The 21466-nt window shown below is 42.2% G+C and overlaps 4 protein-coding genes across 10 annotated transcripts; 1 reads left to right on the top strand and 3 right to left on the bottom strand.

Annotated features, from left to right (window-relative positions):
* The first annotated feature begins 228 nt into the window (after positions 1 to 228).
* Positions 229 to 16010, top strand: LOC109859984 (coiled-coil domain-containing protein 47). 4 transcript variants are annotated; one of them, XM_020438773.1, is made up of 6 exons: positions 229 to 370; positions 2067 to 2178; positions 2514 to 3229; positions 3626 to 3726; positions 3815 to 3911; positions 4267 to 7876. In XM_020438773.1, exons 2-6 carry the CDS (start codon positions 2113 to 2115, stop codon positions 7049 to 7051), a joined length of 3765 nt encoding a protein of 1254 aa, XP_020294362.1. In that variant the 5' UTR covers positions 229 to 370; positions 2067 to 2112; the 3' UTR covers positions 7052 to 7876. The 4 variants fall into 4 exon arrangements, with proteins under 4 accessions (XP_020294362.1, XP_020294382.1, XP_020294372.1 ...); XM_020438793.1 differs by lacking the exons at positions 2067 to 2178; positions 2514 to 3229; positions 3626 to 3726; positions 3815 to 3911; positions 4267 to 7876 and adding exons at positions 13452 to 14442; positions 14526 to 14697; positions 14787 to 16010; XM_020438783.1 differs by lacking the exons at positions 229 to 370; positions 2067 to 2178; positions 2514 to 3229; ... (1 more) ...; positions 3815 to 3911; positions 4267 to 7876 and adding exons at positions 13167 to 13257; positions 13452 to 14442; positions 14526 to 14697; positions 14787 to 16010.
* Positions 7875 to 12741, bottom strand: LOC109860005 (kinesin-like protein KIF3B). Of its 2 annotated transcripts, XM_020438829.1 has the most exons (3): positions 12251 to 12741; positions 12077 to 12139; positions 7875 to 11292 (listed from the first exon to the last, which is right to left on the bottom strand). In XM_020438829.1, the coding sequence occupies exon 3, from the start codon at positions 11265 to 11267 to the stop codon at positions 9087 to 9089; it is 2181 nt and encodes a 726-aa protein (XP_020294418.1). In that variant the 5' UTR covers positions 11268 to 11292; positions 12077 to 12139; positions 12251 to 12741; the 3' UTR covers positions 7875 to 9086. The 2 variants fall into 2 exon arrangements, with proteins under 2 accessions (XP_020294418.1, XP_020294428.1); XM_020438839.1 differs by lacking the exon at positions 12077 to 12139.
* Positions 15123 to 17704, bottom strand: LOC109860028 (PI-PLC X domain-containing protein 2). Of its 2 annotated transcripts, XR_002250770.1 has the most exons (3): positions 17257 to 17704; positions 16066 to 17057; positions 15123 to 15799 (listed from the first exon to the last, which is right to left on the bottom strand). XR_002250770.1 is itself a non-coding variant. In XM_020438870.1 (2 exons), the coding sequence occupies exons 1-2, from the start codon at positions 17351 to 17353 to the stop codon at positions 16195 to 16197; spliced, it is 960 nt and encodes a 319-aa protein (XP_020294459.1). In that variant the 5' UTR covers positions 17354 to 17704; the 3' UTR covers positions 15123 to 16194. The 2 variants fall into 2 exon arrangements, 1 of the variants encoding a protein (XP_020294459.1); XM_020438870.1 differs by having other exon boundaries at positions 15123 to 17057.
* Positions 17705 to 17844: 140 nt separating this feature from the next.
* Positions 17845 to 21449, bottom strand: LOC109860015 (centrosomal protein of 63 kDa). 2 transcript variants are annotated; one of them, XM_020438858.1, is made up of 7 exons: positions 20591 to 21449; positions 19650 to 20024; positions 19280 to 19551; positions 19047 to 19200; positions 18399 to 18948; positions 18171 to 18320; positions 17845 to 18093 (listed from the first exon to the last, which is right to left on the bottom strand). In XM_020438858.1, exons 2-7 carry the CDS (start codon positions 19766 to 19768, stop codon positions 18001 to 18003), a joined length of 1338 nt encoding a protein of 445 aa, XP_020294447.1. In that variant the 5' UTR covers positions 19769 to 20024; positions 20591 to 21449; the 3' UTR covers positions 17845 to 18000. The 2 variants fall into 2 exon arrangements, with proteins under 2 accessions (XP_020294447.1, XP_020294439.1); XM_020438850.1 differs by having other exon boundaries at positions 19650 to 21449.
* Between the last annotated feature and the right edge of the window lie 17 nt (positions 21450 to 21466).

Genomic DNA, 21466 nt, shown 5'->3' with positions numbered 1-21466 from the left:
ATTGTGCAAGAGGCTTTAAAGAGTTTATATTTAAAAATAAAGGTAGGAACAGCGGAATCTAACATACAAAACTACACATGTATCAATGCAGATCAGAAAATCGGAATAAGCAATAGCGATAAAATTTCCGACGAGTTGGAATTTTGTGTTAAAAACTGTGTTATTTCTATCGCTATCGCTATTCCTTCCATTGTGCAAGGGGCTTTATATGTATGGCGTGAGCGCACGTCATGCACGTTCGAAGAAAGATGGTTCCGACGGTTCGCCTTGCTCGTAAATTGAAGTAGAAACAAGCAGAGATAAAACTGTTAGAATCCCACGCGCGCGACGAAAGAAATTCATCAAACGAGTAAACGACCCGGCCATTTAGGTAAGTCTAGCTCTTATCAATGCTCGCGAGTGTCACGATGTAACGAGAATAACCGTGATTCAGAATCGACGTCGTCGAGGATGTCGGAAAGAGAGAGAGAGAGAGAGAGAGAAAGAGATACACGATGGCTACCGTTAGAGAAGCAAAGCTTCTTGTCTCAACTTTGCAACTCAATTAAAATTATCGTGAAAATAATTCTCGCTTTTTGTAGCGTTTATCTCGTCTCGTGGATGCTGCGCGGGCGATATTGCTTCCTGTGAAAATTTACGTATTAACGTCAGCGCTCTCTAACCTCCGTCGTTCCTCGTCGAACGACTTCGCGCGATGTGTCAAATAAAGTCTCGAAAAGAAAATGAAAATAGTCTGGAAAAAAAAACACACACTTCCCACTTTAGATTGCATTTGGTCACGATGATCATTCCGTTTGAGCTCGGAGCAAAAACTGTGCATTTTCCGTCAAAACAAAACGGAATGTTGCGAAGCGCATATTGTTGTTGCGCGGTTGGTCGACAACATTCGCATATCATTCCTGTCAATTCGCCAGTCAACCTACCACTTTGGCGAAGTTAAAGAAAATCTCTAACTTTGCCCCTCGATTTCCGGCGGGAAAAATCGGTTTCAAGTTTTTAAGTTCTGGTTCTGTGGCATTTGTGATTCTGTAGTAGTGAAAAACGGTTTCAAATAGGATATTGAGAGATTGTCTCGCGGTAAGTAAGCTGGAGAATTGCTCCGGCACAAAAAGTAATAGATGACAATATTGTTAGCGGCGCAATATTGTTAAAGAATCGTACGCCGAAAATAAATCACTTATTCAATGTCAACAAAGCATTTGTAATTCTTGTATATTATCTGTCTGCGCGTAGATACCTTTAGATCTGCCTCTGTAATCATTGTGTAACATCAATATGTATTATGAAAATATTTTTATGATATTTTTGTAATATATTAAATTACAAATATTACATGGTCTGTATCGTTACGTTGATAAAGAATCGTAGAATAGAAAATAACTCTTTGAACAACATATAACTAACATATAAAAAATATATAGAACATAACTCTTTGAACAAACTTATACGAAACCTATTGGAAATATTGATCATCAGATTTGTATCTTTTGTTTTGTATTGTTTCTCACATGTGCATATTGAACATAAATTTATTTTCTACTTTTTCTGTTAGAAATGCAAGAACAAGACAATTTTGTTAGAATTTTTAAAACAAAGTTAAGTATATCCTACAACAAATCTCTCTGACATATACACATCAATTGTGTTGTACAATACTCATAAATACTTACATTATGTTATATATTAGCATATGTAACAGTGGTACATGGTAAGTAAGTACGGCTGATTTAAATTTTTTCCACACTAAATCGTAGTAATTAACATATATATGTAGTATAAATGCAATTAAGTAATAATGTTAAGTAACAAATTACCAACAATATAATTTGCTTACAACATGTACATTTATGTATATATACGTATATATGTATATATATGTATATATACATATATATGTGTATATATATATATGTGTGCATAAAATTTTCTGTACAGTCTTTTGTTTCTGTCAGCACTTGAAAATTTATTTTTGTTGTAAGCAATTATATAATCCCAATGTCCTGCTTACCTCTTAGATGTCTCAGCGTCATTCTTCTCTTGGTCTTAGAATGTTTCAATTTTTTCAGGAAATTTTGTGGAGTTTTTTTACCTGCTAGTTTATGACCACACACCATGCAGAACTTTGACGATCTTGACATTGAGGGGCGCACTCCTCACTTATCCGAAGAAAAAGGAAAGGTAAACCAAGTAAAATATAACCAAAAAAAAAAAAAAAACAAACAAACAAACAATTGTTACGCGTTAGTGTAGTGTACGCATGCAGCAAGTACAAATACAATTGAGAAAAATATCATCACGCCACCTCCCCCTAGAGTTTGTACTGTACAAATATTCAAAATGATCTTAAGCGTTCATAAATATACGCTTAAAATCAAATACGCGCTTTTAGGAATTTATTTTTCTCCGTTATATAACACAGCTTGCGCGTCGCGACTTTATTGTTGCACCAATTGTCTAGATTATCGACATCGGAAGAACGCGTCTGTTTTACACTCATCGTTTATGTTCTGCAGGAAGAATACGATCGCAAGCGTATTATGCGATCCAGCGTCACCGCCGAAGATGGTGTACTAAGACCTGTTTACTCCGAGACCGAGAACGGTGATATATGGTGTCATATCTGTAACGTTGCTTTGTTCGGGGCTCACAAACTAGTAAGCCACAATATGTGCAATCGTCACAAAATGAAACTGGACGAATGGCCATATCCAGTTATGCTGTGGTCCAAGCGACCAGAAACGAGCAAGATACCGGTTCAGACGACGAACATCGCCGATACGCTGGCGCCCGGCGAACCGGTGCCACCCGGTATGGAAGATCAGATAGTCCGAACCACGGCAATACAAACTAGCTTGGACCGGCATCAAAGTTCACCACTGGTCGGTCTGGAATATCTGCTGGAGTTAGTGGACAATGACTCATGCGAGCCGAATTACACGTGTGTTTTGTGCGACAAACGTGGCGATCCGCGCACGGTAATGGCCCACATTACCAGTTACAATCACCGAATCAACTATCTCAATCGACACTTCCCAACTATATCGCGAGCGATTACGGAGTTACCGCGTACTCCTAATTATAAGCGTGGGGCCAATGAAATATTGGTGTTAGTGGCGAAGAAGATCGAAAAGAAATTTGGAAGAATGCAACCGCAATTGGTGGACAAAGCCCAGTACGAAAAGAATAAGATGGAGTACATCAAGAAAGTCTATCAGGACGTGCACTTTAGGTAAGTCGAAGTAACGGTTCTCTTGTGTTAGACGAGAATATATCTCTTTCGGGTCCGTTGAAGTGCAAAATCACATAAATAAGCGCGAAACCTTATCGAATTACGAATTGTTCGCCAGTTTTGATTGCGAAACAAATCGTGCAGTCTAAGACGTTTATTTAACGATTGAAGTCACGATTGTGTCTAGTGTTATTTTCTTGTTCAAAAATTGAATTGAGTTTCAATTTTTTTTATGTATTTGCTTACTTTATTTATTTAGAATCACTTTTTTCCTAAACTCCGTAACTTTGTTATGTTTTTACATAACACGCGCATACGTTTTAAGATTTCTAACAATCGATTATCTGTTTGATACATTTTATCACAAAAACCAATTTGGCTGTTTCCTGTATATAGGGAAACACCAGAGTGTACGTTTATGGAAGTTTATGATGTGAAATGGGTTACGAATTTTGAAGAAAAAATGGCAGAAATGAATGGTAATAATAGAAAAAAAGGTGAGTATAATAGAAAAAAGATACGTTACTCATGTAATAATATAAATGTTGGCACGCATGTTTTTAATTTGTCTTTTAATTTCTCAAGATTCCAATGTCGATGAGAAGATTGACGATAAATTTAAAAAAGAAGAAAAGAAAAAGGAAAAATCGCCTAAGAAATCAGACCCTAAAGAAGAAAAGTCGTAAGTAAACAGTAAAAATAGCAACAAATTATAAATTGATAATTGATTGATAAAAAAATGCATGAAATATTTCAGTGGATTTTACATCAATATATTGTATAATACCTATATATTTTTGTTTTTCTCTAGAAAAAAAAATATAATCTGAAATTAATGCAAGATGTGATTAAAATCTAAAAATTCTTCTTAACTATATATATATATTATATTATCAAATCACCCGGCAAATATATATTTTTACTTTATAATTTTATTTGATTTTTTTTGCGACGCTCTAGGAGAAAAGTGTAACTTTAAGTAACGATGTCTTTGAATTTCTCTCGAAAAACGCATCACACATTTTCTTTTATTTTAGGATCTTCAAAATGCGCATTATTAACAAGGACAAAACGAATTTTCGTAAGACCACGCCAAAACCCGAAGAAAAATTAAATAAATCACCGAAACGTCCTTCGGACGATACTAAATCTCTCTCGTCGCTTTCGAGCATATCGAGCAGCCCGTCGCCGTCTCGCTCGAAATCTCGTTCGCCGGAACGGGGAAGTAGGAAGAGAAGCACCGAGAGAAGCGTGGGGAGATATCGTAGCACATCGCGACACTCGCGTCACTCGCACGATCGTGGACGTCGAACGCGTTCGCGATCGCGGTCGCGTTCGGTGCCTCCTTTAAGGGAGCGCGACAAATGGGACAAGTACCGCGAGCAAATCAGACGCGCGGAGGAAACGTTAGATCGCGCGTTGAAGTTCCACGAGAAGAATCCCGAAAAGCATCCGTCTTATCCAGACGAGTGGAAGAAATTCTGGAACAGACGATACAAAGAGCTTCAGGCTGAGGGTAGCGATCCGAGTAAGCATGACTTCAAGCCGGAGTGGATTGAATTTTGGAACAAGAGGATGCGCGAGATTCACAACGAGCAGTTGCAGCAACGGAAAGAGGAGATCAGGAAGAGATTGGAATTGCCCGAGGATAAACCACCCGGAAAATGGATTCCGAAGCAAGATCGGGAGCGAGAACGGGAACGGGAACGGGAACGGGAACGAGAACGAGAACGAGAGCGAGAGCGAGAACGAGAACGAGAGCGAGAACGAGAACGAGAGCGAGAACGTTCTCCGAAACGCAGTCGACATCGTCCAGAGAGCGACGACGAGGTAGAATACGTTGGCACGAAAGTACTGAAGTCTGACTACTACGATCGCCACGAATACAGAGACCGAGAATATGTATATCCTTCGTACACGAGCGCAAGAGGAAACGTGTATGCTCGCAACTATCCGCGAACAGCAACACGTGGCAGAGCCCCTATATATTACGCGACACCTTATCCCGTAAAGGACAAATCGCCCACTCCGCCCGTCGCGGAAGAGGTGTTGAAAGATGATCTCGAGATAGTCGGTTTATTGCGGCTGCTCACAGCTCTCGAAGGTCAGTTAGGTTCTCTCGGTCCTAAAGTAGTGTCTCTTCTGTCGAAAGCCTTGGCGGCCGAGAAGGCAAAACCAAATTCCGCTGAGGAACTGTTATACGACGAAGAAGTGAGCGTGTTATTCGAGACTGTTAAAGAAAAGCTCAAAGGCCAGCTGTTCGCTGGCATGGTGGAGAAAATGGCCGTCACGGCGACCAAAACGGCGATACAGAACATCGCCAAGTTGCTGCACAAAGCTTCGGAGAGCAAAAAGAAATTGGAAGAGGAAAAGAAGAAAGAGCGCGAGAAAGAGCTTCTAGAAGCGACTAAACCCAGTTACATCAGCAGAACAACCTTCTCAAGATCGGTGGAAGTCGCTCCGAAATCTATCATGAAATCCGAACCAGTTAGTGTTCCGGGTATTGGTACGGTTGACAAGGTCGCTATTGCTGAGCAAATTGCCGCGGCTCTAGTCGCACAAGGAAGAACGAATGTTTCGCAGGAAGAATTGGAAACTCTCATCAACGCTGTAGTTGGTATGGCGGAGGCGTCGAAAAATTCCGAAAAGCCTGTCACTACTGCCGACTTTGTGAAGAGTTTGGCGAGTTGCGGCACTGCCACCACTGCTTCGACAACAGAGACCACCACCGTCGCACCGCCAACAACTACGCCGATCATTCCCGTAGAACGACCAGCTTCCAGAATGGAGAATCTAACGGACGCTGAACTCAAGTCGAAGTTACAAACGTTCAAGGACCTGAACACACAGGAACAACACAGTCTCATAGGGTTTTTGAAGAAACTCGAGGCCAGCGATCCGTTGAGAGTGGAAAAACTGAGAGACTTCGTTAACCTAGGCGTGACAGCGCCCACACGACAGAGCCCGGACGTCGAGTTCGTTAAAGGCAGAAAGAGCGTATCCCCGTTTTCCGCCCGTAAAGCGAATCTAGACGACAGGAATAAGTGGAAACCCAAGCTGGACATGTTTGCGGACGATGAGGACGAGCAACAGAAAAAGAAGGACAACGACGAGAAAACCAAAACCAAGATAGACCTGTCCGACGATGACGACGATTACACGTACGAGGACATTTACAAAGCCGCGAGTAAAAATGTGAGCGAGAACGAGAAGGCTAAGAAGTCTCGCTCGTTCTCCAAGTCGCCGAGATCGTGGTCGCGATCGCGATCGCGGTCGAAGTCGAGATCCCGCTCGCCGGTGACAAAGCAAAAGGACGTTCTGAAGTCGAGCGATCCGAACACGATACTGAACGAGACCAAACGGCTGATCGCGAACATTATGTGCGACCTGCCGAACAAATTCGTACCGAAGTCGCACGGTTTGAACGCCAACAGTGTCGTCACGCCGTCCGCTCCGAGTTCCGTCGAGCCGACTCCCGGCGTCTCCAACTTTTACAATCAAAACTTCATTCCGAACAATCAGCAACCACCGCGGCCGCAGACGCAACCACCACTGACCACCTATCCGAACGTGTCCGGTCAGCAATTCTCGAATTATCAACACACGCAAATGTTCTCTAACAATCCACCGGGATACGTGGACAATAGTTACAATTATCAGGGTTACGGCAACATGAACAATCAGAATCAATACGGCGCGAACCAATATCCTCCACCTCAGCAGCCTTACGGCACTTATCCTCCGTCGCAATCCGCGCCAACTGGTTACGTTCAGCAACCGCAAACGTATGACAATTACATGTCGCAACAGCGATTTTATTGATCAAAGTGAGATCTTTAACGAGATATTCGTGTTATACGGTGTCGATGTGTGCGAATTTGTTTCACGATTGGTCGTGTGTGCGCGCGGTGTTTGCACACATTTTTCGGCGTTGTTGCGCACATCTCGAATTTCAGAACAAATCAAATTTTTTTTTCGATATACTTGTCCGTCTAACGACTAGGGAGTTGTACTTAGAAAGTTATCCGGATATATTGCGCAATCTTTCTTTACAAGTATTATAATTTTTATTCAATCTGCACGATCGGATCTCGTCCTCGTACATTTTCACAAGTGCGACGAAGTCCAAAATCCGTCGATAGGATCGCCGCGAGGCGCGAACATCACATTCGTTCATTTGTCACGTGACAAACTCGCGCAGATCTCCGATACATGTATGTATTTTGTTTACGTAGGGTTTTTTGTCTATCGGTTGTGTAACACATTGACGTGAAAATTTAATTTTTGCCCGTTGTTGTTATTTATGTCGAGTGTTTATTTTCCACTTTCGTGGAACAAGGGGGAGCGGGAGCTTTCATGCTGCTGAGTGTGTGCAGTGAAAGTCCCATTCAATTGTGTGTTATTTCATGTGTACATATTTTGAAAGTGAGTTTTTTTTTTTTAATACACACAAGTACGAAAAAGTGAAACGTGTACTATTTACATACAAAATACCGTTACGATTTCGACTAACGTAGGAGACAAGTAAGTAACTTGTGAACGAAAATTGACGAATAATTATATCATGCACGTTGTTTAAAAATAATTGATGCAAAGTGAGAAAAAAATATATATGCATACACATATATATGTATATATATATATATATCGTTTATATACATCTATATTATAATAGTATATCTCCAATAAAAAAATAAAAAAAAAACAATAAAAATGTCGTTGTTGTATATATGAGAATAACGGCGATGTTTGATAACAAAGGCGAGCTTGCTTTTTATTTGGTGTAAAAGCCGTTTCTATACACACACACACAATATGATAAACACACACATGTATATAGATCCACCTTTAAAAATACTTTACACCAACGACATTTCAGGACATTCAATGCGACATCTAACGCGAGTGTAGCAAGAACGTAGCATCATCTGCGTTGTTTTTTTTTTGTTTTTTTCATTAACGAGCATCACTTGTAAATTAATTATTTATATATGTTTTGATTAATGAGCAATACTTGTATACTGTAAGTGTTTTTATTATTAATAATAGGATCACGCTAGATCACGGTTAACAAGCGCGCGATTGAACCGGGGACCGTTGATATGTACGCGTGTGCGGGGGAGAGACGAATTTATCTTTCTAGAAAAAACAATAATGCAGAAAAAGAGATGGAAAGGCATGCGTGCCTTCAACGTGCCTTCAGCCCTTTGTCAAGTACACAGTTCTTTCGCACAGTTCTTTCGCAAATGCTTGCTTTTAGCGTCAAATCTTTTTTTCATCAACAATTTTGAAATGAAATTTCTAACTTTCTCGCGGGAAGAGAGAGAGAAGCAAGACGCGCGTTGGGAGCGACCGAAACTTGCTAACCGAGATCTATTATAATATACGAGCTTTAAAAGTATTTGTTCTTTTATAAGAAAAACGAATATAATCAGGATTATATATATATATATATAGCATAAGAGGAACTAAAATAAAGAGAAGAATAGAGTTTCTTACACATTTCTCCTTCTACTGCCACTTGCTTGTGTTCAACTCTTTCACTCTTTAAGGTACCTTGACGATCTGATCAGAAGCGAGGGATCGAGAGATTTCAGCTGAATGAAGATCTATTTTATATCGTATTATTTAACAACAGTTACATACGTGGCGATATTGTTTATACGTAGTATCATCATATACGTTTTCACGAATTGCACAATGACTAGAGAATTACAAAGACGTATTTTTCTGTTCAATAAATTAAAGTACGAGAGACACGGTTCATACAATATATACATTCCTCTTTACAAACGAAAGAAAGAAGCGCGCAAATCGGGGTTTTGTCTGTTTTTTTTTTATTTTTTTTTTATTTTTTTTATTTCGGTACGAGGCCTCTCATCTTGGGATAGACCGGCGCGGGAATCTGCTGCATCTTGGTGACGCTCTTCGGTCTGACGCGCGCCGACTGCAGACGCGGCTTTCTCAGCCTGGTGCTGGAAGCATCGACGTCTATGTCGCCCTCGTCGCGCAGCGCCTCCTCCAGAACGGCTTGAATCGTCGGCGCGATCGCGGGTCCCTGATAGTCCAGGGTCGTCCGTGCCGGCATGTCGAGGTCCAGGTTCAGTATGTTCTCGCCCGCGTAACGACATCCCCGTCCCATCGCGTGAGCTATTCGCGCGTACTCCGAGATCGGTCTTCGAGCACCCGGTATCGATGTCGGGCGCTTGATACTGTCGACGCTGGATGGTACGGAATCCTTCACCACCCAACAGTCCTCCTCCTCGTCTAGATGAATTCTGGACAGAATCTTGGTCTTCTCCTCCTCTGGAATGAAATTTTCGATTATGAGGTACTTGAGCTTGAGCTCCTTCATCAGTTCGTGCTGCTCCTGCTCCAGATCGCGTCTGTCCCGGTTGTAGTCGCTGGTCACGTCCTCCAATTCCTGCTTTAGAGCCTGCAGTTTCGTAAAACACTTGCGCAACTTCCTGGACTTCACGTCCACTTCCTGCTGCAACGTGGTGTAGGTCTCTCTCACGCCGACCATCGTCAGCTCCTCGTCCTCGAGCTTCTGCTGCATCTCGACCTCGCGTCTCTTGCGTTCAGCAATTTCGGCCGCCTTCTGTTCGAGCGCACGTTGCTGCTCGTTCGTGTGGTCGATTATGTTTTTTCCGCCGCAGAGCATCTTGCTTTCGAGGTCTTTTATTCTCTGTATGAGATTTTCGGTTTCCTGTTTCTCAGCTTTCAACTGCTCCGCTATCAGTTTCTTGTCAGTCTCCACCGTTTTATTGTCCTCGCCGCGGCTGTCCTCCGTCTCGGATTCCGAGTCGATCGCCTCGTCTTCTTTTTTTCTTTTGGATTTCTTTTTCTTTCGTTGCACGCCGCAACTCTTCTGCGCGAGTTTCTCTTTCAATCGACCTATTTCCTCCTGATACTGCCTCAACAAAGCGTCTTTCGGATCCTCGTTTATTCTAGGCTTGTTCTTAATGTTCTTGGCGCGGCTGGCGTATCGCAAAGTCGTGAGAGTCTCGTCGTAGTTATAGCTGGCCGGACCGATGTTCGCGACCATGATGGTTTTTGAGTTGCCACCTAAAGAATCCTGCAGCAGTCTCGTCAGTTTCGAATCGCGATACGGCACATGAGTCGTTTTGCCGTCCACCAACGCCGAAATTACGTTACCCAAGGCCGACAGACTCAGATTGATTTTGCTCGCTTCTTTCAGTCGTTCCCCCGACGCGCCAGTCTTGCTCTGTCTCTCGCTGCCCGCAAGATCGACCAGATTCAAACGTCCCACCCTGATGCCGCAGGAGTCGCCGATGCCGCCCATCTCGATCGTGATGAGAAAGATCGCGTGCGATCGCGAGCTGTGCTCATTCATATTCGTCGCGCCGATCGTTCTGTTTTGATTACCCACGTTCATCAGATGCTGTATCTCCGCCGCGCTTTTGCAGACGGCGGTCGACAAATCCTTGACGTACACCCCGATGTCCGGTTTCTCTTTTAGCTCGAAACGCAGACTCTGGTCGGGATGCAGCAAATCGCGTATCTCCTCCTGATAAATCTCCAGATAACTGGCTCTCACCAGATATTGCATGTTCTCCGAACGGCCGATGTGGTTGAATATGTGCTCGAAGGAGCGCGGAATGATACCGCGCCTCTCGTGATCCGTCTTCGAGCCCTCCATAGTGTAAGTTTTCCCGGTCCCGGTTTGCCCGTACGCGAAGATCGTGCCGTTGAATCCGTCGAGTATCGACGACACCAGCGGCCTGACCGTTTCCTCGTACAGATCCTGCTGGCTGGAATTCCAGTCGTATACCGCGTCGAAGGTGAACATCTTGACGGTCTCGCTGGATGGATCATCGCGCGGATGACGCACCTCGACCACGCCTCTGGACGGGAACACGTCGACCACGCGGGTGTAACCGCGCGCGGTCTCCCGCTCGTCCATCGGCCGGCATCGCACCACCACCTTCACGCACTGGGTCGCCACCTCGGCGCTCGCGCTTGACTTCATGCTTTTTTTCTTCCAGGTTTTCTGCTGGTTGTCCAATTTTTCCATGGCCGGCGAAGCAGGCGGCTCTCGTCTGCAAAGTGATTATCGTCAACCCTAGTCTCGAACTTTCCTGTGTTTCAACAAATTTCTTATTCGTTCTCTTCGGGGACTGTTGTGTTTCTGCATTCTCGGGATACTTTATTTCAAGAACAACTGTATCTTTTTTAAACGTGACACGCTTCATTAAAATCTATTATAGTTTTATTTTAGAGAAAATAAAGTATCGAGAAAAAAACTCGAGTTGCAGTTTATCCTCTCATTCGCTCGACTGTACCCGCGTTTATCACAAAAGTAACGAAGGATCTCGTTAAAAAATTTGGAATACATTAATATTGGAAAAAACTACGTCTGTGTGTCTGTGAAATAAGCATATCATTTTCAACCTTGACGTGTACTATAGTATGTCGTAGTAAAAGATTTGCAATAAAAACATCAAATTTGAGACTCTACGTCAATACTGAAAAAACAAAAACTACATCTGCATGAAAAATAGCATGTTATTTTCAACCTCGACATATAGATTATAAAAGATTTAGCAATAAGAACAAACATCAAAGGGCTTATATAAGAATCTCCACTTGTGTGCGTTTTTTTTTCAATTCTATTTCTCTAAAAGAGATCAAGTGACATTCGGAGCGGTGTGTTGCGGATTCGGAAATCTGTGTCTGTCGCTCGAAACACAAATCTCAAAAGTCGAAAAAAAACTTGGCGACAACCAACTCTCGTTCCACCACGCGTCACGCAACGTCGTCGCGAGCTGAAGTTGACGATATTAACGTCGTCGCTTAAGGGTTAAGGGTTAAATATGTACATACGTGCGCGTCGTCGCAGCGGAAAAACCGACGGGTGTGTGAGTCTTTTTTCTGCGGGAAGGTCAGCTGTGTTTCGTCAATCGGACAATGACACATAAACGGAAAAATTACATCGAATTACGTTACAGACGAGCCGAAAGAGCGACGTGTGGTGTGTGTGGTTGGTTTTCACATTACCGTTTCTACGAGTTGCCCTCCGCCGCAAGGTATCGGTATTGATCCATTGTTTTAGCCCAAGGATTTGTTGTCAACGGGTTGCCCGTCGTTCCTCACGCATATCGATTCCCAGTGCGGCAGCGCAGCGCGCGAGACCGCCGCTCTCTTCTGGAAGTTGTTTTTAATTTTTTCTCGGCGAGAAACGTGCGTCGACCGGTCACACGCGCGAACATACGCGATTACTCGCGCGATCACGCCAAAGCGATCGCATAATAACTGTTTTGACAGGAGAGAGAGACGCGCGAGCGAAGAGGAAACGTCAAACGTGCGCGAGCAAGTCTCCTTCTCTCTCTCTCTTTCTCTGTCTGCGCGACGCCGGGGACGCCGAATCGATATCTCGTTTCGTCATCGAACGCGTTCGAAAACGAGTCGGGAAAGTCGACTTACTTCAGCCCGATTCGGATTCTGCCTTACCGATCGGCGTTGTTCTTCTTGCGCGAGAAAGAACCGCTCTCTTGCACTTTGTGCAATGTGTTGTGTAAATAAAAAATTATGAAATTCTCGCGAATGAAGATAAAATTTTCCCGCGACGTCGCGGGCTTGCGATGATTTCCTTTGATTGTTTTTTTTTTTTTTTTTGTTTTTTCTAACGTCTGTAGTATTTATCCGTGCGATAATGTGTGATTTTTGTTCGTGAAACGTGTACACGTGCGACTTTTTTATTTAAAAACAATAAATAAAGTTGCCAGTCAGTACGCGCGAAATGCTTGATTATAAATTATAAATATTTACACGCGTACATATTTATTAGATACGTACCTATTTACAATGCGGCGGACACCTCTTCTTCATATTGAGGAAGTGACGTCAGACACGCGTGACACCTTCGTGGCGTGTGGAAGCAATGCGGAGTCATCTACGTCTGATGCAGTCAGTGGTGTCGCAGTGCTTTTTACTTCTGACACTTCGATAACTTCGAAATCAATGACGAGTACTCGAGCTTCTCAGATATAAACACGCACTCACCGGTGAGTCATTGCACCCGAGTCTGTAATTTTTCGACGAATACAAATATCCACACATGTGTCAGAAACGAACGGTGTCGGAGAGGTTTTTTCTTTTTTTTTTTTTTCACAAAAATATGTTGTTATTATGAGACAAAACGTAGTTGTGTCCGTGTGCTATATATACATATATGTTTGTTAATTGTTTACTGTTTCAGATAACATGAAATTGTGGCTTGTGGCGGTGCACATCACACTAGTGGCCACCAATTTGTGGGTTACAGCGCACTTCCACGAAGATGTGTCCGAGGACAATGAATTTGCGGAATTCGAGGAGTTCGAGGAAGAGAAGCCGATCGCATCGGCCGAACGCGTGTCCGAGCTACCTCGCGAAGAGGAGACGAGTCAGGAGTTCGAGGAGGACGACGTCCTGGTTGTGGACGCTGACAGCGAGTTCGATCACTTTCAAGACGAGGAGGAGTTCGAAGGATTGGATGTCGCGGGCAGTTCCGGGTCCAAGAGCGACGAACCATCCACGCTGACAATCACGAAGGTACCGCTGCACCCGTGGGACAGATGGGAGAGCTTTTATTTAGAAATACTGATGGTCGCGGGGCTGGTGGTATACTTCATAAATTACATGGTGGGACGTTCCAAAAACGCTCGTATCGCCGAGCAATGGCTGGCGGATCACACGCAGCTCTTGTCGGAAAACTTTTCCCTTCTCAGTCACTCGAATAACTCGAGCGACAATCCGCGAGACAATATTCTGATGAAGGAGAGCGAGTCCCAGTACAATCTGTATTGCTCGGGTCGCGTCGGTTGCGAGTCCATGCTCGTCGAGTTGAAACTGATAAAGAGGCAGGACCTGGTCGCCGTACTGGCTCAGTTAGTACGTCCACAAAATGATCAAGCCCACATACATGTAGAGCTCTCAAAAGATGAGGTGGACAATTTCGTTTTAGCGGTCGCTACAAAACGGACAGCGATGCACCTGGTGCGAGATATGGCTGATATCAGCGTGTTCTGTCCGGAAAAACGACCCGGAGAAAAGTTCGGTCTTCCGTCGGGTTTCTTCGTCATGTCCGAAATCGCAGAAGCCACATCGGCGATTCTGGACTCCAAAGTTCTTCAAGCCTTCTCGAAATTCTCACCTTACATAGATTACATTCACATCAGCGATCAGTACAGTGGGCGTAAACAGCAGGAGTAAGTAGAATCAAAATATGCGTTAATTATCTCTCGGTATTGAGCGAAGAATATTGACAGTTGGTTCCTTTTCCTCGTTCCAGAGACACCACTCCGTTAACAATGCCAGGAGTAAAAAAGGTGCTGCTGGTGGGTCTGAATATAAGTCTCAAGGGCCGAACGGCTAACGCAGAGACCCAAGAGAAACTGAAGCTCTTGCTTCAGCTCACTTTGTATCTAGTCGATAAGTTGCGACGTTTTAAGTTATCCAAAGAGGTTTGTACGCGTTTTTGTTTATCGCGAAAGATAATTCTTCTTTCCGAAAGATATTCGTAATCAAAATCAACAAATGTATGTACACACAGGGCAAAAATAAAGCCGATAAAAATCGACTGAAAGTGGAGGAAGCCTTTCTGAAGACGACACACGCCGCGAGAGCGGAAGCTGCGGCGCAACGACGAGAGGAGCGCCGCAGAGCCGAGAAAGAAAGGATCCTACAGGAAGAGGATCCCGACAAACAACGGAAGTGGGAGGAAAAGGAGCAGAAAAGACTGGCGAAGAAACGCGCTCCCAGAATGAAGCAACTCAAGGTGAAGGCCTTATGACGAGATGACACCAAGCGAACGAGTTTCACGTGCTCTAAAAAAAAGTCAGAATTTATCTCCGTTAAATACTCGAGAAAACGTCTGTAAAAGTTACTTCGGAAAGTGTGTACCTTGTGCGAGAAATCCATTTATGTGAAATATAATACACCAACGCGCTAACTTTATTCCATCGGTTTCACACGTACGCGCATACGTAGCAGTTTGCACACGAAATATCGAACTCTCATTGAAAGAAAGTACAAACAACCGTGAAAAAAAAAAAAAAAACATCAACATCCTTCGAGTTTGTTGCGCGACAGATATATATATATATACATACATATATATACTTTTGTTTGCCCTACTGCCAGCTTATATACTTAAATATCATATAGAGATTTATGATGACATTTCCTGTTGAAAGAGAAGAATCAATAAAAAAAAATTCACGCGCGTGTCGCACACGCACGGAAGTGATACATTACAATTCTCTTTTATCGTAACTATATATTATTCTGATGAATCGATACGACACAAGTTCCCCCTTTTTTTAACATTAGCGTTTAAGTAATGTTTACGCTCAAGAAAAAAAAAAAAAAGATCCATACTAACATTCCATTGAAATTCTCCATATTTGAGACACGTACTCTTTACTAGTGTGATAATAATTTATTATCCTTATTATAAAAATCATTGTACATTCGTTCAAATGTGTTTATCTTCTTCTACGATCTTGTATATTAATCCGTTATGTAAGGTGGAGTGATATAAAAAACTGGTCTTGAACTTATCTCCTAAACACACACAAAAAAAAGTGAGAACGTATATATATATTATTTATTGTATCTGTAATGATAATTAAACGTGTTTGTTTTCCAAACAATGTGCCATAGTTCGAATTACGCATAGCTGAGTACGTACATTAGGTTCGAGCTCTGTCGCTCGCGTAGTATATAAGTTTCAAAGAGAGACACTTCTTAAGAGTTCAAAAAAAAAAAAAAAAAAGAAAAACTATATATATACATATATAAAATAAAGTAAGCTTTAATAAGAGATATACCTTGTTCAAGTAGTGAAACTTCTTTTGTGGAACGCCAGGTGAACGTATCTAGTTAGAAAGAGCTTTAAGCGAGACGCGTTAGTAAAAAAAACAATGTTTATAAAGCGAGATGTGCGAAATTTTTGTAGCCTAGAAAGCGTCCGGACTGCGGAGCAGTTTCATATTGCACTCGATGACCGTTTTGCAGAACAGAAAGTTCTTGTCCGACACGAAGTCCGCTATGACTATGTTCAGGCCGCCGCGGCCGGGTCGTTTCTGACTGATCCAAGGAAGAACGGCCTTCTGGCAAACAGGCACCAGATCTCTCTGCAGAGTGCCGCACAAGTGTTTCATAACGTAGGACGTGTCCGGAGTCAACAGGCACTGCGCCACGAACGCGATGTCCAGCTCACGGCTCTGCAGTTCGACGTTCAGAAAATCGATTAGCTCGTTAACGTTGACGGTGTTGGGCCAGACGGTACGCCAGAGTCCGGACGGCCACAGATCCGAGTGATTTTGCGCGCAAATGTTTCTGTAAATCACGAACACCTGACACCTTCTCGCGATCAGCGACCGCAGCGTCATTTGATCAAGTCTGGACGAGACCGGGCACAGTTTCCCGTGAAATATGTGATGTATCGTCTCGATCAGACGACGATGATCCTCGTTCGTGAACGCGTAGAAATGCTGGAAGTCCAGAATGACGATCTCGCTCGCGTGCGAGGTGAGCCAATTGGCGACGTCCGCGAGTGGCTTCCCAACTTCCGCGCCGTACAAGCCGTGAAGGAAGTGAATGTTTCCGGTTCTCGGTTTCGTTGCAACGCGCAAATCCAAATATCGGATTCCTCCGTTAAGTTGCTGTCTGACATCGTCGAGTTGTGTAATGGACCAATTAAGGATAATGGGTTTAGCGACAAACGAGCAGTAACGACCGAGCGTTCGGATGTAGGCGGGCTCGTCCGGCCCCACGTCGTTGCGTTTTTCAATCGTGTAAGTCATGGTGTCGTGGGAACCTGTCGGAAAATTACACATAATTTTTACGATACCGTTTGTATTCCCAGCAAAAACATTGCATTGTGTCTCACGACAACAATATCTCGCTTATACGATCAATCGCAAATCAGACAATTACGGAAATAAAAAATTACTTTCGCAACTTGTATTATGGAATTTTTACATACTTGCGCATCAAGCGGAACTATTTGAACGTACCGGGTATTGCCAAGTGAATTATGGGTACGTCTTTGAGCGGCGCTGGAAGCCGAGTCATCCAAAATTCCAAATCGTCGTTCGAAATTGCGCTCTTCATCTTGCCACCTTCCGTTCTCTTCTATCCCTTTTCCTGCTGCTTTCAGTACTGTCTGGATGTTTTTTTTTTTTAACAATCACGGCCGAGAAACACCGTCATTTTTTTTTATCGAGCGTGTGAAAAGCGTGACGAATTTGAATCTCTCGTCACGCGACGAATCGGCGGGGTGCGCCGAGAATCGCGCGATTGTAGGTGCGAACGGCGCGAATATGAAGCTCCGCCTCGCCAATGTCAGTGATTTATAGATATGTGACTTTCCCACGATGATTTCAGGTGCGGCTCACGTATGTGCGTCAGTTTGTAACCTCTGCAACGAACGCCGCTTTGCGCAGTAGCTGCTCTACTTTGATGATAAAAAAAAAAAAAAAAAAAAACGTTTTTTGCGAAACATCGATAACGAAATGTGCAATTTCGCTTCAAAGGATAACGCGCCTTTCAATGAGCCTTTTGAACGATTGGACCAAGTTTTGCTTCGGAAAAACAATGTGCGACAAGGCGCTCTTCGCTCTGCGCATACGCACTTCTGTGTTTTATTGCGTAATCATTTTAACACGTTAAAACACGACTACGTATTGGTGCAAGCCGAACTGCGATTGTGCTAAAACAATATGTTTTGTTGCGTGTATTCGATTGTAAATGCATATTGTTCACAAACGAAGCATTAATTCCTCAATATTTGCAGCGCTTTGTTCTACGTCCTCCTCAGCGAGTAACGTGTCTTGAGACCCGTTCGATTTTATCTGAAAAATTGCAATGTACATATGTATACATATGTGTATTTTTTTAATTACGGATATTTTTCATGAATTCTTCTCACATGATCCAAGCTCTCCTGCGAGTCATCGTCTTTGAGTACGTCGGAAATATCACGTTTTTCCAATATGGTTTGGAGCATGTGCAAAATCTTTTGTTTGTGCTCGACACAGCACACGGGACAGGCGTCGCTCGTGCAGACGTGCTCTTGTAACTGTGAAAAAGAATTTATGTTACCTCTCTGTTGGGTATAAATTTGCATTTGTAATAAACATTTTCATGCGAGAGACACCTGCAAAACTTCCAAAACGCACTTCTTGGCCTCGTTCAAAACTTTCTTCAATTTATTGAACTGTTTGCATTTACTCCGCACTTCCGCCAGAACGTTTTCCTTGGCTTTTCTGGTCTCCTCCAAACGTTGCTGGAGAATCTTTATCTTCTCCGTCGACGTAGCGCATCTAGTCTTGTACTCGTTTACAAGTTGCTCGTAATTTTGCAGCTTAACGTTCTCGCGTTGCACACGCCCGTACTCAAGGACCATGTTCACGTAATCCTGCGCGACCTGATGCATCACGTGTCTGTTCTTCGTCATGTCCTTCTGCGCGAGTCTGGCCTCCTCCTCGAACAATTCACACTGCAGTCTCAGCACACGCTCGTTGTCCTTGCACTCGGTGCTGCGCATTTCCAGATCCTGACAGATCTTCAGCATCGTGTTCAGTTCGTGATTCAGCGCGACGTTTCTTCTGATCGCGTTGTGCATCACGTCCGCTATGCGAATGTTCGTCGCTTCCTTAAATTCGTGCGCAAGCTGCTTCAATCGTTCTTCCATTTCCTTTTGCATTCTGCAAAAATAAAACGCCGTGATCGGCCAGAAGCGAAACGTATCTTCTGAGTTTTTTAAAAGAGAGAGTTCGGAAATTGTCAACGGAACGTCACTTACTTGGCCTTTGCGATAATGACCGATCTCTCCGTTTCGAAGAGCTGCGTTTTGTGCAATTCCTCCTGTTTCTCAATCTGCTCCTCCTGGACCTCGAATTTGCGCATCAGATCCAAGCGAGCCAATCTCCAGTCTTCCAGCGCGTTCAGCTTCCCGGCTTGTGTGTGAAGTAACAAAATGCGAACTTTTATCATATTTTTGTATCATTCGCGCGCCGAATGTTACCGATACATTACCTGCGAGTTTTACTTCCGCGCTCAAATTACTTTCCATGGTGCGATATTCGAGTTCCATCGCGCTTTCTTTCTTCTTGTACTCGGCCTGTTCCGTCTTTCTCAGATCTTCCAGAGCCTGTAAACGCTCGCCCAACTCCCGAGCCTCTTCTATCTTCCTTTCCAATTCACGTTTCAAATGCGCCACAACGTCGGATTGATCATCTCGCAACTGCTCGAATTTGTTTGTCAAATCCTTCACCTCGCACTCGAGTTCTTCATTTCGACTGCGTAGCCTTGAAACAGCATCGCGAAAAACTTTGTGTAGTCAAAGCGCAAAAATAGAAAATAAAATTACAGCGTAAAATTGTTTTTATTTTTCACAAATAAATACCGCGACAATTGTCTATTGTTGTCTAAGAGCTGTTGTTCGTAAGACACTGTTTCGTGTTCGTTGAGACACTTTTTTCGTACTTTTTTTTCCTTACGCGCTTTTTTCTTTTTTTTCATCATCTTCGATATTGATTAACGTTTCGTTACGTTTATCAAAATTTTCTCCTCAAATTCTAAACTGTGTGTTCACGTTTCAGAAAAACATTTTGTTAGATCGAGAATTTCGAGTCGAGAAACGTTTTTAAATGGAATACACGCTACTTTCCTCCCCGCTGACTAAACATCAATAAGCGCCTTTTGATTTGATGACTTCTCTCTCTGCTCTCCCTATCTCCGTTGCCATAGAAGAGATAACAAACCAAAATACTTGTGTTTTCTGTGTGCCAAGAAGAGAGAGAGATATATATATAAATATACGAATATATAATAAGATACAAGAATGAACACATTATTACATTAAGAGGTTACATACAATGTCACTTAAATACAACAAATAATTCGTGCGCAACACAAGGTGAAAAAATAACGAGGACTTATTGCGTATAAGAGATTTTAACGAAAATATAACAAATTAAAAAGTATACACGTATGTACATTTATATACAGGATGTTTCAAATTATTGAAGTAATATCATATAGTAATATCACTTATTTTATAAATATATATGTTTAATCATATATCAACATATTGTTTTGATATATCAATTAATTGACGTTTCTTAACACGGTGTTGTCTCGTAAAAATACATTATTCTCTTAGCTACGTAAAATCGTTCAAGCGTATCCTGTATATAATGCAGTATAAGTAGTAAAACGACAAGGCCAAGTAGAAAATTATGTAAATATTCATGAATACGTTCTATGTATTCATGAATATTTACATATTTTATGTAAATATTTTTTTAGCTTCTTAAATTTATACAAGTATTACGTGTCTAATACTTTTTCAAATTGTGTCCAATTCACACAGGTGTTTTTCAGCACGCAAATATATAGACCAATAAAAACGCCACCTCGACAATTATTATTTACACAGCCACTGCACGATATCGTGCATACCAAGATATTCTTTGGCAATAAAACAATTTTTATTAGATAAATAATCAACAACTTTTTAATTCTTATCTTATATTACAGCAATACTTTGCGATAAATCTGACATATTATGTGTATCTTCTTACATTACGTGTTAAGCTACTTACAAACGTGATATACCGTAACAACAAGCTGACTCAATATCGTACAAAATTTATCGTCGAAACAACACATACCGCAGAGAAACGTAATTCACGATTTAAAATTTCGAAAATAACGCATGGAATTGTGAATTTTCAATAGAGATTTGTTACATCGTTCAACACAGAAAGAATTGAAATAAATCCACAGTAAACTCATACATTTGCGAATACATCTACTCGTATGACATACATTGAGCATAGTAATGGAACTTTGTAAACTAGGAACTAAGCTCAGAGTCTGCGAACTCGAATTAAGTAAGCAATGTTTTAGAACTATAATTAGAGTAAAAAACCATTTATGCAGCATTTGATATGGACGCACGCCGTGACGTAAAAAAGGACACTTTACAACGAATTTAGAATTACATGTACTAGAATTAAATTTAAAATACGAGTAACTTAATATAACATGCACAATATCGAAGCGAGCGAAGAAAATATCGAATCGAGTTGTAACTTGCATCATCGGAAGGAATCACATTTATCAAAAATAAATTTCCCAATATACGCGAGTCCATTATAAAATTCTGTCCAAGCTTAGCCTAGAAAAATCTATGTATATGTTATTAATTTATATATA

This window comes from Pseudomyrmex gracilis, unplaced genomic scaffold, assembly GCF_002006095.1.
Source record: "Pseudomyrmex gracilis isolate BER0280 unplaced genomic scaffold, ASM200609v1 scaffold_7, whole genome shotgun sequence".
NCBI classification, from domain to species: domain Eukaryota; kingdom Metazoa; phylum Arthropoda; class Insecta; order Hymenoptera; family Formicidae; genus Pseudomyrmex; species Pseudomyrmex gracilis.
Note: the sequence above shows the minus strand (reverse complement) of the source record. Positions and strands in the feature narration are given on the sequence as shown.